Source organism: Alosa sapidissima, chromosome 5 (assembly GCF_018492685.1).
Source record: "Alosa sapidissima isolate fAloSap1 chromosome 5, fAloSap1.pri, whole genome shotgun sequence".
NCBI classification, from domain to species: Eukaryota; Metazoa; Chordata; class Actinopteri; order Clupeiformes; family Clupeidae; genus Alosa; species Alosa sapidissima.
This window is the reverse complement of record NC_055961.1, coordinates 16,281,897-16,300,118: the sequence shown is the minus strand read 5'-3', so window position 1 is coordinate 16,300,118 and position 18,222 is coordinate 16,281,897. Positions and strand designations below refer to the sequence as shown.

At 43.0% G+C, this 18,222-nt stretch overlaps 2 protein-coding genes across 3 annotated transcripts; both read right to left on the bottom strand.

The window, feature by feature from the left end:
* Window positions 1-2,970: 2,970 nt before the first annotated feature.
* Window positions 2,971-10,138, bottom strand: vps51 (VPS51 subunit of GARP complex). The gene is made up of 11 exons (XM_042093571.1): window positions 9,786-10,138; window positions 9,282-9,411; window positions 9,005-9,151; window positions 8,617-8,836; window positions 7,341-8,262; window positions 6,658-6,873; window positions 6,409-6,492; window positions 5,951-6,085; window positions 4,460-4,581; window positions 4,186-4,273; window positions 2,971-3,449 (listed from the first exon to the last, which is right to left on the bottom strand). The coding sequence occupies exons 1-11, from the start codon at window positions 9,978-9,980 to the stop codon at window positions 3,189-3,191; spliced, it is 2,520 nt and encodes an 839-aa protein (XP_041949505.1). The 5' UTR covers window positions 9,981-10,138; the 3' UTR covers window positions 2,971-3,188.
* A 464-nt stretch (window positions 10,139-10,602) lies between these two features.
* On the bottom strand, window positions 10,603-18,190 carry frmd8 (FERM domain containing 8). 2 transcript variants are annotated; one of them, XM_042093590.1, is made up of 11 exons: window positions 17,916-18,190; window positions 17,136-17,232; window positions 16,629-16,796; window positions 15,824-15,925; window positions 15,666-15,724; window positions 15,289-15,455; window positions 14,667-14,867; window positions 14,264-14,387; window positions 13,865-14,014; window positions 13,341-13,569; window positions 10,603-12,406 (listed from the first exon to the last, which is right to left on the bottom strand). In XM_042093590.1, the coding sequence occupies exons 2-11, from the start codon at window positions 17,215-17,217 to the stop codon at window positions 12,294-12,296; spliced, it is 1,395 nt and encodes a 464-aa protein (XP_041949524.1). In that variant the 5' UTR covers window positions 17,218-17,232; window positions 17,916-18,190; the 3' UTR covers window positions 10,603-12,293. The 2 variants fall into 2 exon arrangements, with proteins under 2 accessions (XP_041949524.1, XP_041949523.1); XM_042093589.1 differs by having other exon boundaries at window positions 17,136-17,247; window positions 17,916-18,189.
* Between the last annotated feature and the right edge of the window lie 32 nt (window positions 18,191-18,222).

Below are 18,222 nucleotides of genomic sequence, written 5' to 3'. Positions count from 1 at the left end.
AATACATTGAACAAGAAAGGGTTAATATACAAAATTGCCCAAGGGATATCACTGGGCACCCTCCTAAATCTTAAAGAGATACCCCTGGTCTACAAGATTCTGCAAAAAAAAAAACTTTAACCGACAAAAGAGCTACAACAGAGGGCAGCTCATCCCGGACAGACAGGCTACAGTCTGCCTGACGTGACTCGCGGGAGACATCGCGGGAGATATCGCGGAATGTTGTTTGCAATAAACACAGCAGAACTTTCATTCTTACTCATTAAAATGAGCATAATGACTGACGAAATAAATTCTTATGATGTAGTTTAAATAAACCACTGTTGTCATACAGTTAACAGGCCTGCATTGTAGCACATAAATTCAATATCAAGTGTTTCCCCTATATGTGTGTCTATCTATTTAGCCAACAGCAGAAAATAACAGAATATCCAAACGTTTTCAGTAGGCTAGCCTACCATTGTTGCAGAAATCACGTATAAGAAGGTATCCCTTCGATTTCTGTTTATTTTCGCATATTCCAACATAAGGAAGCAGCATGAGACTCTCGTCATAATCGTCATGAGGACATTCCTCCCAAATGGCCCTATCACGTCTTTGAACTGACGTCATGAGGGCGTGTTTTAGCTCGTGCAGCTCGTGGAAGGCAACTGCAAGATCTGACTGCAGGCTAAGACGACTCCCGCGATATTTTAAGGTCATGTGACATGGTGTCACGGTGGTAAGTCCCTCCCCGGCTGACAGAAGTCGGACAGAATTTCTAACCAGCAAGCATTGCGTCCATCCCAGTATGCATTGTGTTCAACCCAGCATGCATCACATCAAGTCAGATCTGCACAGATCTGCCTCAAGTCGAACACGCCTATTGTGTTCAACCTATGTGTTCAACCCAGCATGCATCACATCAAGTCAGATCTGCACAGATCTGCCTCAAGTCGAACACGCCTATTCTCTCTGTCAATAAATCAGCCATGACTTTCTAACACGGAAAATACATGTTAAGAATGCATGTTCATGTTTGGCACGCTTTGATTTCATCCCATCACTGAATTTAATGAGCTAAACTCCAGCTTCACTTCAGCTGTATTTTTTTAAAATCTAATTGGTAGCCTCAAACTGTGTATCATGAAGAAATGTATACCAGCAATGTCACTGAAAGTGAAGCACAAACTAATTTCAGTTGTAAAGACTGCTTGGCTGTAGAAGGATGGAGTGTTTTCAACATGCACATTTCAGTAGGGAGTTTCACATAGAGCATCACAGTCCCGCCCACAGGAGTTTCCGGAAGTAAGAATTCAATGCAATTTCTCATAAGCCATAAAAGCTTAACTGCACATGGTAGACTCAAAACCAGCTACGGCTGTACTAAGCGATTGTGTATGCTCATATAGAGCATCACAGTCCCACCCACAGGAGTTTCCGGAAGTAAGAATTCAATGCAATTTCTCCATTAACAATTCGGGTATAAGCCATAAAAACTTAACTGCGCATGGTAGACTCGAAACAGGCGCCCGTCTACAGACAGCCTGGCCACTCCGTATTAAGTCCCATTGTACCGAATTTTGGTTGCAGTTCCACCAGATTTCCACTGGGGGCGATCGCCATGAGTGCAGAATGAATGGGAGTCAATGGAGCTAGACGGCTAAATTTGTCTCTTTCACCTGATTGTCGTTGACAAATCTCAGATTTGATTGTAGTTTATATAACTTCAACATGGGTTATAGGTCAAAAGTTGAATGAACGAGTACTTATGTCCTTTTGATTTCTTACAGTTTGGGTCGTTGTTGCCCATAACACACTAGCATTGTGCTAATGAGTGACGTCATTGACACGTTTGAAAGGCTTTTTAGAACAATTAAGTGACTTTAAAAAATATAATACTCCACCAAGTGTATTTTCTTTGCCTCCCCTTTCGAATACAATATCTAAATTACTTGAAAAAAAATTATATCCAGAGAAAAGTGGATTTTGAGGGGTACAGCTCCATAGACCTCCATGCATTCTGCACTCGTGGACGAGCGCCCTCATGTGGAACCACAGAATGAACTGCAACCAGTCGAAATGATATGTTGTACGCTTATGAGTTACGCCGTAGCTGATTAGCCTAAGACATGCTTTAAAACTCTTTAGATACGGATTTTTCCAAAAGTCAATGGGAGAAATTAATGGGAAATTTACTTCCGGAAACTAAGCTCTCTCGGAGGAGGGGCGGGACTGTGATGCACAGGCTGCTTTTTGGATTGGCATCATTTTGGATTATGTTAAAATTATGTTTGTAAATGATTGTAAAAAAATTAAATTGATCAAGATTCCATTTATAAAAGCAGTAAAAGTGGAAATATCCAAGGGGGGTGAATACTTTTATAAGCACTGTATCTATCTTGAGGTCAACCTCACAGGCCATATTCAGGTGTCACAGACTAGAACCACTCAAGGAACCTTGAAAATAACCCTCAACTGCTTCTGTCTCCATCACTCAAAACTCAGGTCTTCTCTAGTATTATGGCTTTATCGAACATTCAACTCGCAAAATGTCGTTTTTAAGCTTGCCTACAATAACCTTCAGAAAAAGTTTGGCCCCAATAAAGTCCTTCTAAGACTATGCCTATATGGACAGTAGTCCAATTGTCATGGGATTTGTGAGGAAAAAGACCCTGCACACCAACATAGCTACTGAGTCAGAGTATCCAACAAGTGTCTTTCCTTCCTGAGGATGACCTTCACTTTTCACTTTCAGAGGTCCTCCGAGATACCATAAAGTACCAACGAAACAGTTCACTGACATTTTCCAATCTTTTTTTCAATTATACTTCACTATCTACCTTAATAGAATTTTCCACCATGCAACCGATCGCTTCGCTATACGCTACCATGCTACTTTTAGCTTACGCTAAATAGTTGAAATATTAGATGTTAGATGTCCTTGGCTGCCTGGTCCATGATACGGTGACTGGTGAGTGACATGACAGCTGAGAGACTAATTGAGTTTAATAGGCAACATTCACATACATTCCATAAAACAAATTCACTTGTGTAACAGATTAATATGAATCAATATATTACTGCCTGTACTTCAACCTCAGTGACAACTGAAGTGACCATTCATAAAGTTCATTCATAGGTTCAGGAGACCAGCAAGGGTGGATTTAGAGTTTCTGAAGTAGCTGGTAACGTACGTAGGGTCCTTTTTAACCTCTCTCACAGATGACCTCAATGACACTCTGCTCCATAGGTGCAGGGTCTAGACAGCGATGGGCAGCACTACCGACAATCTCATCCAATAGAAAGTGCACCAGGTTCTCATCCGACACAAAGCGCCAGAGATACATCTGCAGGTAGTGGCAGTCCACCTGGATCTGCTGCAGGCCATAGCGGCCGAAGGTACGCAGGCGAACACATTCTAGGAACGTCTTCAGACTAATCTTAATAATCCCAGTCAGCACGGAGACCTGGAGGAGGGGAGAACAAACAAGGGGAAATGTTCCTATAACGTTACTATAATATTCTTGAAAGTACAATTCGAAAGGTGAATTCTACCATCAACAACAACTTAAATCAATGTATAGGGGGGCTACAACACTACAAATGACAATGGACAATGAGACCTGTTATGTTTCTGTCTGTCAACACACACACACACACACACACACACACACACACACACACACACACACACACACACACACACACACACACACACACACACACACACACACACACACACACAGACGTAGTTGCTACAACATCAGCACAACACTACCAACATGACCTCTTGCATATAATACACTTATTATGTATTGCTGCAAGAGAAGCCGAAAGCCAAGATTTTTATTCTCTACTGAGATGTAACAATAAATGAGTCTTGAAAGCCAAAACACACCAATTTGAAAAGGGTAAGTAGATCTGTGCAGGTTAAATTCTCTTTATTACAGGTCAATAAGACAACACCAGCACAACACAACACAACACAACACAACACAACACAACACAACACAACACAACAATGGCAGGTGCCAGAGCTAATCCAGATGTAATATCTGATTGAGGTAGTTATAGGAAATGTATATATGCATGCAGTGTTCTTTAAGATCTTCAACTTGGTCTGGTTAAAATGTTAGTTCACATAAACGAGTCAGTGTGTTATAACACAATCATGTGTCCAGCATAATGGCATATTTTTTTTACCTTATTGAACTCTACTGGACTGAAGATGTCGATCCTCTCAGAGAAAAGCTTGTGGATGTTACTCAGGAGGTTTGTGTCCATAGGAGCACTAAAACATAAGCACTATGTCAGCAGACAGCTCTAAACAGCAACTACAATCATCACTATGATCCTAAAACTTAGGTGTTTGAGCCAGAGTATTTCTGGCAGTGGGAATAATATTAGCAGTAGATATAAAGTAGTATATAGTAAATAATTAGTGTTAAATAATGAAGTACAGATTGGCAGAAATTACCTTGGTGTGTAACTGGGCGCATAACGCACTTGCTGTCGTGAACTGCTATAGACAGAGAAGGTCCTCTTACTTGAATCACTACTGTGGGCTTTTCTCACCCCTTCCTCATACAAAAGGCCCACCTACAAAGAATGAAAATATGAATCATCATACACTAAATCAGGCAAACAAAACATGAACAGGCTAGCATAGGTCTTTAGCTGGCTAGTCAACTCAACACAAATCAACTTTCCCCAGCTGACCACCTGTAGCCAAACCAGGACAAATGATAATTTGTCTCAGGCTTTGTCAAGCACCAGACGGTTTGATTTAGATTTGATTTTGTTTTGTCTCACACACACACACATCATTTGTCATATCGTCAATGTCATTTGAATGTATTTCATAGTTTAACCAAATAAATTTCAGTGTCCTGCCGGCGGGACGGTTACCCCCCTCCCCCACCTCCCCCCAACATTCTAAATCAATTGTATGCACCATATTGCTATGTAGCATAGTAATGTTATACACCATTTCAAAGCTTTGGCTCTTGGGAATCCAAAAATTACAACTTTTTTCATGTACAATCTGTATAGTGCTTTACATTCTCAGATTCATTTTATTATGTCTCAATTAAATTTGATCCAAAATGCCCCCCTCCCCCTCCTCCGCTTTTGGTGATACCCTGACTTCTGGCTGCAGTGTAGCTGCAGCACAATAAGTAGATGCCTCATATGAATCTTCATGTTGTATTAGCCAATATTAGTTGTACAGATGTATAGTCTATCTTATACACACTCATTGAACCAACAAAGTAAATGCAAAAATAGAGACTTTTTTGTAATTATTCCATATTTTGTGTAGTCAGTCTATATCAGAACACCTGACATACAATCTAAATAGTCCACAAGAAACCTCAAAGTGTTACCTTTCATTTGAGACCAGGATTATGCTTCTACACAAAGGGGTTCATATGCAGTAAGCATTTGATTGTCAGTATGCATTTTGGATAACAAAAAGTCCTATGGGGAGAATCCATAGGCATTTTACAAAACGCATGGGCATACCTTGGCAAATAATAGTCTAAAGCACTCATATTTTCATTCTATATTGATCAACTTTTGCACACAGCTTCACAAGACCTGGTGCTAGGGCTCAGTTGTGTTTCTAAGGGATATCAAGTGACCTAGAGGGCTGAAATGTGGTCAGTTCAGAGATGCTTGTAATCCGGCAGAAAGAAAAAACTATATTCTAGCCTCTGTAGCTCTTTGTCAGTACATCACACAGTTATCTTGACTGCTTCCTACGAAAGCTACAGGTTCTCAGCTTTCTATAGAGGTCCAGCACTTGATGGTTGACCCCAAAAGAGGTGGGAACAATGCCCTTATAAATAGGCACAGTGCAATTTCAGGCAAAAAACTTGAAATTTTTACTGAGAACTATTTAAACAACCAGGAATAGTAACCAATAATGTTGCCTTACAATCATGAAACTCAATAAAGGGTTAACTACCTGGACATCTATGGACGTGGTGTCCTCCACAACTCTCTTCATCACTGCTCGCACATTCCGTGGCTCAATAGTGTTCACCCAGTCTCTGGTCTCCACACTTTTCCGTAACATCTGAGAGATGATCAATCCCTGGACCTGATGAATAACAGAACATATCATTGTATTATGAAACAAACAATGTATTGTACTATGAAAACAAACAATTCATGCAACCTGAATACATTTGACTTATTGTGTTGATTATGTAAGAGATAATGGACGACACATCATTTGGGTACCAGAAGCTAATGCGCGCTCGAAGTGGTAATGGAATCATGACACGCAGCAGACGTGCTGAATAACATGACACACTGCAGACCCATGTTGAAAACGATGAACAAAAAAGAACAAAAAAAGATGGGTCTATTTTCGTCTCTGCTGTGTGTATTGCTGAGTACTAGGCTGTGCACCGTACGTACCTTTACGTAGTGATTGAGCAGCTTCTGTGCGGCCTCTCTGGCTTCGGCACACAGGGCAGTAACAGCAGTAACTGGAGAGTGGTGCTGAGGGGGAGCAGGAACAGTTCACAGAAGATAACATTACATAACTGACTACACATCTAAATACACCATAAGAAATATAATACATTGGTGTTTAATCATCAGATGGACATAAAACAACTCTGAGGGAGACCATCTCCCAAGGAAAGAAAACTGCCATATTCTTACCTGCACCAGGAACTGTTCATCTGTGAGGGTGAGTATGTAAGAGATGGTGGACGTCTCGTAGTCCAGACACAGGCGCGAGAGCAGCAGGAGGAGGGCAGGAGGAGTGGACCCACCCCGGTCCCCGGTGCTCTCACAGAACTGACGAGACGACTGGCAGATAAACTTAATGAAGCTCACCACCAGGCTCTCCCGCACTCCCTGACTGCAGAACTCTCCCTGATAAGCAATGAGAAATACACACAAAAACAGATAAAAAAAAAAAAAAAAGAGACATTTAGATATTAACTGGTATTTATTCAATTAGTATTTACTCCCTTGGAGTCAGTTTTCAATGTGCTGGGTAGACCTTTAGAGTAATTGTCCAACATGCAGGGCAGTGCAAATGACTTTCATGGAACCTGTACTTTGGCCTAAAGAGGTACCTAGTGCATTGAAAAGTGACAAAAAGCATCATGTTCCTGCACGATATACCAAGTTTACATAGTCCAATACCAGGTGGTCCGTGCACAGTCCCAGACAGACACCATTCTCCCTATTATGAGTCAGGGTGCCATCAATATATAAGTCTAAGTCTAAGACTATTATTTTGAGGGGGGAAAAAAAAATACATAGTGTTTCTTTAATCTGCTGTAACTGAAACATTATACCATTAATATATAACATTGCTATTAGTATGTATTCACCTTGAAGTAAGGCTTGTTGGAGAAGGTGATATCCTTCGCTGTGAAGAGATGCACAGAGGCCAACACTGATTTAATCTGATTCAAGATGGAGGCTGAAAATGAGGCCAGCAGTTCGGGTAGGTTAGGAGGTGCATCTTTTCCACTGGTTCCTCCCCCCAAGAGGCCCCCTCCACCCGTGCCCCCACCCATCGAGAGGCGAGGTGCAGCCAGGGCCTGCCTCACGTCGGTCAGGCTGTCCAGGTAGAAGCTCTGCAGGGCCGACAGGTACTGCTTGATCCGCTCTCGGGCCGCCTGCACCACAATCTCTGTCCCCTGGCTTGGTACGGACGACCCCGGGAGCAGCTTGGTCACGGCCTGCAGGCGACGGTGGAAGCGGTCGAGGGCGCGCACCAGCAGGGAGTTGTCCCCGACCCCCTTCTCCTCCTGGATCCGCCGCTCCACAAGGGAGAAGTAACGGACTGCCAGGGCGTCCACGAAGGCGTGGAGCTTGCCTCTGGCCATCTCCGGAATGTTCTTCGAGGCCAGCTCGCCCTCCTGCGGACGGTTGATGAAAAGCTCCTGGTACGAGGCGATGACCAGGCAGAGGTTGCTGACGAACTCGTTGCAGCCCCGGTCGATGAACTCCAGGATGTCCGTTTTGGAGGCCCCGGAGAGGAATGGGTTGCCTGAATGCATGGAGGCGTCAGTGGGAGAGCCAGCAGCAGATGAGGCCCCCTTCTTTAGAGCAGCTGAGGTCTCTGTCGTTGCTGGTTTACTGGGCGATACCGGGTCTCGTAGTTCTGCCTCTAGGCCTTGCAGGTCTGACTCTAGTCTGGACTGGGCATGGCTGAGGAACTTGTCGCAGAGTTCCTCTGCAGGCTCGTCCAGCTGGAGCAGTAGCTCAACGCACTCGGACAAGTCCTTTGCATTGGAGCCACCATCCCTGTGCATACATAGAACCACACACATTTTAGTGGAGACATTTTGGATGGCATTCTTGATATGTTGATATGATTACTCTCAATGGAAGTGTTACTTATAATGCCAAGTAATGTACAATCCTTTAGATTATTTGCATCTGTTAACTGGGGCTTGTTCAGTCAACTCTTAAAGGAAGGGGTTATGCTAATTGGAGAACTCATTGCATCACCAATACCCCTTTTTAGGGCTGTCCAAAAAAAACCCCAACAGAATACGGATTCTCCGATTTTAGTTTACTTTCTGTTTTTGTTCTACATGCATGTTTTTCTGAACAAAATTCCCTGCTGCAAATGTAGATGCTGGATGACAGACTTACCTGAACTTCTGACGTAGCTGTTGAGCCAGCTGCTCCATGATGGCATTGCAGTCATCCTGGATCCCACGAAAAGAGGGCATGTGGCTGTACTGCTGAAGCACGCAGCGGGCACGGCGGTGGGAGCTCACGGCCTGGGCGTACGCCTGGAGCTCCAGGCACTTATTCAGCCGGGCAGGGAGCTCGAAGAGGAACTGTAGCTTGCGCAGGAGTGTGTGAACACCTTAAACATCAAAAGGTGCAAATAAATATAAAGTACAGGAGGCAGCCATTTAGAGGACAAACTTATATGAAGGAGCATGCATAACAAACAATGGACATCTTACTGGCTTACAACAAGGGCAAGGCTAAAATATAGCAGTTGCATGCATAGTCACTTGGGCCTCTTTACCAGAGAGCTTGGTGATCTGTGTATGTTGGTCCTGCAGTGTTCCACTGATCTTTGCACTGAACTCGGTGATGGCAGACATATTGGCAGAGAGGCAATCCATCTCATCTTCCATCTTTTTGAAATCATTCTTCATCTTCCTAATAGTGTCTATGAAGAGACCAAGCATGACAAGCAATAAGATGGCAATATGCCATACCATTACACTGAAAGAAACCTTGAGCATCTGTTACTGGCACAACAAGACGGTTGCAGAACTAATTGACTAGTGCCAACTGACCTGTTGCTGATATGAACTTGTTGTAGTTCTCATACACCAACGTCTGCATATCACTGTCCAAGGAACGTATCTGCTTCACCATGCAGCTCTCCTGGTCCATCAGTTCGCCTAGAGAACATTCTTTTCTCAGCTGAGAAAGGAGAGAACAGGTACAAGGGTCACAAGGTGAGCATGCTATAATGTCAGGCTACTTACTGTAGCCTACTCTGGATAGTGTGGTAGTGTTAGTTTAGGAAAATGTGTGGTATAATTAAATTATTACACTGCCATGTGTAACATTCTTAATCTAACCAACAGGCAAGGTTACATTTAGCTACATCAAAGCGTGTCGGCAGCAGCCATATGGAAAACGCGAATGGTGAATAGCGTAAAACTGGCTAGCAAGCCTTAACCAAAACAACTGTGGCGCAACCTGAGGGGCGGGAGAGTGAACCAGGAAACTAGCCACTGCGTTAACGTTAGATTACAGAACAATCACAATGCACAGCCAACATAATACGTTACCTTATTGAGATAGACCTCTGGATCGAAATGAGGCCCATTAATATCACAGGGATCCAGCGATTCGGCTTGGTCTGAGCCTTTTCCTTCATCATTGAGCCCGTAGTAGAGTTTTAGCATTCCGTGCACTTTGCGTTTACGCTGCGCGTCGGAATCAGGTGGTGTTGTGGCAGGGCTAGTTCCCTGGTCGATATCCATATCTACCTATATTATTTTGATATATATGACGTTACTAAAGGCAAGTGAAACACGGAGTGTGCCAACTCATAACATCAGATGACTGGAGCTTTTCCGGGCTACTAGTTTCTCGTCATATGAGGACCAGCTATCATTGGTTCAAAAGGACACGTGAGGGTGGAGCCAACAGTCCGAAGACCTGTCAGCAAGGTCAGTCCGAAGACTGTCAGCAAGGACCAAGATGGACCGCTCAAGGCAGAGATATTCTAAAGAGTGATGTTTCAGTCCATCTCTGGCTCAGATCTTCTTGAGCGAAGATGAGGCAAGATAGCTAGCAGCTAGCAACACAGATCTAAAACAAAGGTGATTCTCTTCCAAGGCCTTTGCCAGCTCCTCTCTGTATCGCTCTCTTCTGGCTATGCCCAAAGATTCTTGACTACTCCGCTGTGTGCTTTTCTACTACCTCATACTTCTGACTACTAGTTACCTGAAAACATAGGCTCTTTTCACATCATTCATACACTGATTATTGAAAAAATATATACCACATGTTTACTGAATACTACTTTGGGAGGCAGGATTGCCTTGCTTTATGAATGTCTGAAATGTGTTTAGTGAAACATAATGGGAATATCAAAATATCTGCCATAAATGATTTTTTATTTATGTTCAATACATCAGAACCACATAAACAACATTTTTTTAAATAAAACATTTATAATAAAAAATCTATAGTATACATTATTATTGGTTGATAATTGAAGTGTGAGACTGTTAGTACAAAGCAGGAATAAAAAAATGAATGCTGCATATAATTTTTTTTTTTACAAACCTTACAGTCACTGAACTTCGGTAGTGCACATTACATTGTTTATTGAATTCTATTAAGTCAAAAGTGTTAGTAATATAAAACTAGAAGAATGAACGGAAACCGTAAAGGGATTATGTATTACAATGCACAAACACAAAACAGTTATACTGTTAATCTGAAATTCATGGTATCAGCTGCAGTTGGTTAAAAACACAAAAGGCACTTTAAACTCGACGTTTATCCAAAAAGCGTATTTGTAAAGCAATGTGGTTCCACAAATCTCATTCAAATGTTGGCACATGCAGGAATAGCCAAGGCCCAACATTGTTGTTGATTGTTGTTGTTTTGGATATATTATACAGTGTCCAGAGGTACCACAGAGGAGTACAATGTACCCCACTCCTTTACGCGTTCTTCTCAAGCCTCGTCTGAAAAGTGATGATGGGGTGAAGATGCTATATGTGTATATACATGCTAACTCATTAACCGTCTACAGTTCCTTTTGCTTCAGCCGAACATCATGCATAGATAAAGGCAAATGATAGCGTGGCTTTATGACAATCCATATATTTCAGAATGTAGAGGAAAGATAAACAGTGTATAAAGATTGTATCCTTCTGATTGCAACAGCATTGACCGTGTTCTGTGCACTGTGATTTCACCTATACAGGAAGGAATACAGTACATTTGACAGAGGTTCTTTTCCCCCCACAAAGCCCATGATACATTACCAAAATATATCACTGCCAGAGACACTGGAGTATTGGAGCCTTGATTTCATTCAGGGTAGATAGTTTAATGTTGACTACTCCATCTTTTTTTGTTTTCTGTAAGGATGTAAGAAAGGTCCTCGTCCTGATTTAATGTCCAGGGTCACCTGATTTGAGTGTGAGGGTTAGGAAGCAGCCGCGAACATGAGGCACAGTTAACTTTGGTGCAGAGGGGGGGTCAGAGAGGTCACGGTTGGAGTTCCCTGTTTGTAAATGTTGCATAATTCGGCCGAGAAGAAAATGGAAAACTACATTCACAGTGAACAGCCATCAAGGTCATTGTTGTTCTTTTGAGGACTGCCTTAAGATATTTAAGGAAGAAAGAAATGTTTACCGAAAAAGTTCTACAAACTACCGAATACCTTATGAGCTGAGCATTTGTTGTGGCCATGAAAAGTGACCATGAAAATTTAATCTGACATCTTAACCATGATGTCTTTCCAATTAGGTTCAAATTATGGTTTATTTTCATTTCCCTCTTGACATACGGCTGTTCCTGCTTCACTGACCTAGATAAGGCATGGTTACTTTATACAAGGTTCCCTTTCAGGGAAGTGGTTTTCGACCTACCACGAGGAGTTAACATTTTAACCTACCGTATTCCACTTTTTCTCCATTAAGAAAAAACACAAAACATAAACAAACTTGGTCCAGTTTAAATTAGTCACTCCAACTCTGGATTCCTCTCCCTTGGGTGTCGACATGCAGCAGTTGATTTGGTCGGTGGTGGCAGTAGTAGAGGCACCTGGGGGTTCAACCCTGTTCCAAACTCTCCGCCACCTGCACCGCCGCATAGTCCTGAGGTGGGGCCTGCCTCGTGAAGAAGGACGCAGCCCTTTTTGGTTTGAGGCGCTTGATTTCTTTACCTGAGGTTGAAATGGGGAGGTGAGAATTAGGAACCAGACTAAAGTGTAAGTGTGCGTAAATAAAGCTAAAACTGTACCAATACTCAAGTAAGGGGAAACAAAAAGAAAATAAACACAGCTAAATCCTGGTGTTGGACAGGGGGGTATTCCAGGTAGGACTGCACAATTAAACAATTTGTAATCGTGATTGTAATTTCAATTAATTCAATTAGCTATTCACAAAGGCTGCAATTCATCGAGCAGCTCGCAAGTCTCTGTATGGTTAATCTGGTCACTGTGATTTTTATACGCAGGTCATCCTTCTTGTGTGACAGACAGTGAAGCACACCTATCAAGAGTGCTGTGCTTTTCATGCACTAGACATGCTCACCAAACAAGTGGTCCAACTTTAACAAAAGCTAGACTTTGAAAAATGAAATCGCAATATCTGTCGCAAAATCTATCGCAATTAGACATTTTCCCCAAATTGTGCAGCACTAATTCCAAATATGTGGACTAGATACCAACCTGGGTAAGTGACCAATGAGAAAATGGTAAACATCTAAGGATTTGTTTCACTAGAAGAATGAAGCTTTTCTAAAGAGGTTTCTCACTAAACAACATACTTGTCATACCCCCAACAGCTAACCACAATTCCAGAACAGATCCAGATGCCTCTTTAAAGTGGAGCTTGCACAATAAAGCTAAAATACCATCTTGTGACGAAATAACTGGGTCTTCCAAGTATAACCTACATGCTGTTTGTTTTCCACAGCTGTTTGGTTTCAAGGTCAAAATGTTATTGTCTTCTTACCGAAAACCGTAGTCATGTGCTGGAACCTACCCCTCTGGGACAACAGAAGTGCTAACTCTAACGGTGGTCTGATGTGTTATGTCTGTGTTACTGTTCCCTCTCCACCCCTCCACTCTCCTCATCCCTGCATTACAGTCTCACCGTCGTCCACGTAGCTGATGGTGTTGAGCGAGTGCACACGGCTGCACACCACGCTGCTCTGCCGACGCAGCTTCCCTCGCCGGTTCCCTCGCGCCCGCTCCGTGGTGCCCTCCTGGCCTGCAGGTGGTGTCTGGGCGGGTGCGACCTCGCCGTCCGTGCCTGACGCAGCGGCTTCGCCGGCCGAGCGCAGCTCCACGCAGAACTCGATCAGGCCACTCATCAGCTCCGCCTAGTGCACAGGAGCGGAGACACAACAACGGGTTTAGGAGAGAGAGGGCTCTCCAGGACAGGAAGGTTCATCTCTGGCCTTCAATTATAGCCTAATATAGAGACACCAGGGACATGTACTACATTAATTAAAGACTATAAACAGCCTGGTTGACTAAGAGTGATTCAGATTCATAAAAATATGCATAAAGCCTAAGAGCAAATCATTAGCATGTATGCTTTTAATGAACGAGAACCACTGAGTTTATTGAGGGTTGACAGCTAACCATGGAGTGAATGAGGAACTGCCAGTTTACCTGTTTAGAGTAGATCTTCAGTAGTTTGTTGACAGGAGTCCCTGCCTCCTCCCCATCAAACTCCAGCCAGAGGATGTGCGAGTCTCCCTCCCCCTCGGGGTAGCTGTGGTCCCAGGACAGCTCATTAAAACGCAAGCCCAGGAGTACATGCTGGTAGGGAGACAGAGAGAGAGCAGAGGGCGGAATGAATCAGCTGCTTAAGGCTTTAATCATGCCTTATGAATATACATAGGACCAGGAGCTCAGAGAGTTGCAGCGCGCTGTGATGTGAACAGGAACAAGTAGAAGCAGAAGGGGAACCCGAAGGAAGAACAGAACCGAAAGGGCTCACATCCTCTTTAGAACCACTAACACTGTGGAGGAGAGAGTGGGTAAGTGTGTGGATGAGGTGGTACGTACCTTCTCTTTGACATCCATGACATAAACGCCCTCCAGACTGATGCCCACTGTGACAGCTTTGCGTCCTCCTCTGTGTAGGATTCCCTGGGCTGGCTTATCGATCCCCGCTGAGAAGAAAGCGCAACTACAAAACAAACACAAAAACAAAAACACTTTGAACACCTCACAACTTTAATGCTGGGTTATGTTTGCAGAAGTTCCAAAATGGTAAAATCACTCCTCTTTTCATGTAGAAAGTAAACCATAATTACACACTGAGATAAACACACAAGACATGTGACCAACATTTCAGACTAGAGGCAAGTTCAAAGAGGTAACTTGTCCCTTTAATGTAGCAAGCGAAGCACAAACACACACATTCACACTCACATGGCTGGAATAGTTCATGCGGGCGGGAACGTACCCGTAGTAAGGCAGTATGTGGCAGATGCTGAGGTACTGTCTCAGGTGATGAGTGGGGTCCTGGTTGGGACTCAGGGAGTTGTACTCCTTCAGGAGACTCTGCTCCAGCTCGGCCTGCCGACCCCCCTTTCCCCGCAGGGTCGACAGAAAACCTCCGCCCACCAGCAGATGGCTGGGCAGGAAGGACGACAGCTTCTTCTCCCTGGGGCAGGAGAGACGGAGGGAAAGGCATGTCGGGAATGTGTGATTGTGTGCTGACACAGACCTGACTTGGAAAGAATTGAATGAAAATCAACAAATGGCATAAGGGGGAGTGAGGGCCCATGGATTGCGTAAACAAAAAATGATATAAACATTTGAGCTCATTTAAAACTCTAAAGGGTTGGCAAGATCGTGGGAGCTGTTAAAAACCATTCTGCAAAATCACAACAAAATTGCCCAAGAGAACCAAATAAAAATCCAAAACGAAACCACAAAATTATTAGAGTAGTTATGTAAGAATAATCTGCCTGCCAATCAAACATGCTAAGACAGCACTCTAATGCCTGACTAAAACTAGATGTCCTCCAGGGAGAAGCGCTTTTGGTTGAGTTTCAAAATGGCTGGCTTCTGCAGATGGGTACCTGATGGCTGCGATGACCTGCTGTTCTTCGAGGCCAGTGCCGAGCTCTATGGCACAGGTCAATGCACCTAGTGATAACCAGTGCTCCGGGTCACATGGGTACCGTCCCTCCAGGATGTTCATGCGAGCCTCATCGTAGAGAAGCCTCAACACCCCCTCGTCCTTGATCTAGTTTTAGACAAAGAGCATTTCATGACAGTTCGCAACAGCAAAGCAGCGAGACATCAACAGGAATGTACTGAAGAGGAATGTTTATAAGCACTATGACGATTATGTAAGTGCTGTCTCTAGAACTAATGTTTTGGAAAACATTGCGCATATCAAAACACTTGGTCAGCTACAATTGAGAGTTCACAAAAAACATTTTTACAGGATTACCTGAAGTTCTTTTGACTTGGGGTAGAAAACATTTCTCCTGTATTGCAGACAAGGCTCATCTGTTAGTGAAAAACAATGTCTCATGTAACTTCAACATAGCACGGTACATTAAACAATTAAAGAGTGACCACACTCTTTCACAAACACCACCCACAAACCTTGAGCAATGTCGTCATCTGAAGCCTCTGTGAAGCGATAAAGCAGGTCCTGCCACTGCCGACACAGTTTATAAGGCTGATGCTTTGGTTTCAACTGCAACTCTGAATGCAAAACAAAGTCAAGGGAATGACAAGGTTGTTATAGAATATCAAGAAGGATGCCAACAAATCTAAAGAATCTGATTCTGAAGTTTGATGAGGGCTAGTTTGTAATTTTTCTGATCATCACTACACATGTATGAGAATACAGATACACTACCGCAAGGCTTTAGAAAGGTCACAAAACTTGCAATGTGCTGAACAATAATGAATGCTTTTTATACCCTGAAAGCTTCTTGTGGTCCCTTGCCGTCAGATCAAAAACAAGACTCAAGTCAAACAGAGAAGTCATTTATTATATCTCTAATCCTCAAAATATCACTTAATCCTCAGAACAACCAAAAGGCCAAACAATGTAAGCTTTTATGATGGGACACAGCAAATAAATATTGTCAGCTGGCATACAGCTGTTCAGGAAGAGATAACTGCAGTCGGCCTGGAGCACCAGACCGCAATGTAACGCCATCATTTCAAGCACATAACTTTAATAGGTCCAGTGTTTTCCCACAGAATTGAATTCTATTTGTAGTGGTAGGTTTGCCGAATTAACTTGAATGCAACAGTTTTTAACAAATTAACGCAACGTGGTTATGATGCTAACCAGCTTTAAGCACAATTTAGCACAACCTGTGGTGGTCAATGTTGATATTGTGGTGGGCCGCCACAAATAAGTCAATGTATGGGAAACACTGAGGACAAGCTTTACCCAGCAGAGGAGAGCAGAGCCAGAAGGCAAAGGCGTCTTGGACAGAGTCTGGGGTGTTGAGGGCTTCTCGGACACTACGCCCCATTTCCTGCACGCTCACACAGCCAACACCATCCACGCATAAGTGCACAGCACTATCAGTCACCAAATAGACAAGCACATCTTGGGCTAGAGGGAAACAGAGAAAGGAGGACAGAGAAAGAAATTAACGTTTTTTTTAATTTATTTTTTGGACATGGACAATGACATGACAATGTCATGATATTATGTCTTAAATGTACAGTAGGTGTATTGGAAATTCTTATTGAAATTGTAATATTTGTGACAAAATTTAAGGACAATCAATAAGTTGTCTCCAAAACATACCAATAGACTAAGGGCAAATCAAGGGAAGCTCTATTTCATGAAATGGCACTGGATACATTTAGGGAATATCAAAATAAATGAAAAGTGTATTGAGGCATTCTAAAACACTTTTAAGAAGGAAAACAGCACTGATGCACTGACCTCGGGTGACAGAGGAAGCCACACTCCCTCTCTGAGAATGCTCCGATGACTCTGGAGGAAACTCAGAATCATCTCCCTCCATTTGGCAACGCTACAGCTGCAATATGTAAATCTAGAAAGACAGTAAGCTCATTAAAAACTAGTATTAACCTTATAGCCTCGTCCGGCAGGGAGAGTTCATGTTAGCTAGCGTAACGTCTCTGGTCCTACACCAGGAATCGCTTACGAAAGCGATAGCTACATTATAGGTTAACAACATCTATGCATCAGTCTTCTGCAGATTAACTAGTTGACTAATGCTACCGTCATCACCGTTAGGATGTCTACAGAGCTGTTCTTACATACCGCTGCGTTAATAATAGCAAAGATAGAGTGCCAACGTCAGTCTAACTGGCATTAGATAACCGTAGACATCTAAGTAGACATGATGACTAGCTAACATTGAGGACCACCACCTTGCTATCCAAGCTAACCAAGAGTCAGACAACCCTTAGCTTCTATACTTTGACAACTGAATACACGTTTGATAATTAACATTGTGTTGCCACAAAGTCAATAACAATTCACCCTGTTACCTGTGTTACAGTGATACTTACACATAAGATACATATATACTCATATTCGTTTGCTGGTTTCAGACAGCTAAGGACAGCTTTCTATGTTACACACCAAAGTTAACGTCAGCCTTCTAGCGCTAGCTTTTAAGTTGCAATTTCAAAATACATGATCATTAACATTTCTCAGTTGACCTAATAGACAGAAACGTACAGAAGTTATTACCTTTCCAAATTAAAAATGAGACGGCAGTTTATATCGAAACCCCCACTGCCTAACAGAAAGAATTCAGGCTACACTGGAAAACAACAGCAGCTGTGTTTGCCTCCAACTGGAAAACAGTTGTGGTCAATGAACGCACAAATGGCACACCCCGCCCCGGAAGACGTAGTTATTGCGCTCATGGAAAATCACGACCCGAAAACAACAAGCAGTGCCATCTGCTGGAAGCCAGCTTCTCCACTTCACCTTGTCGACACAACTCGGATAATATCGCCTGCTTAAACAAATCATTGAGTTTGAGCAAAATCAG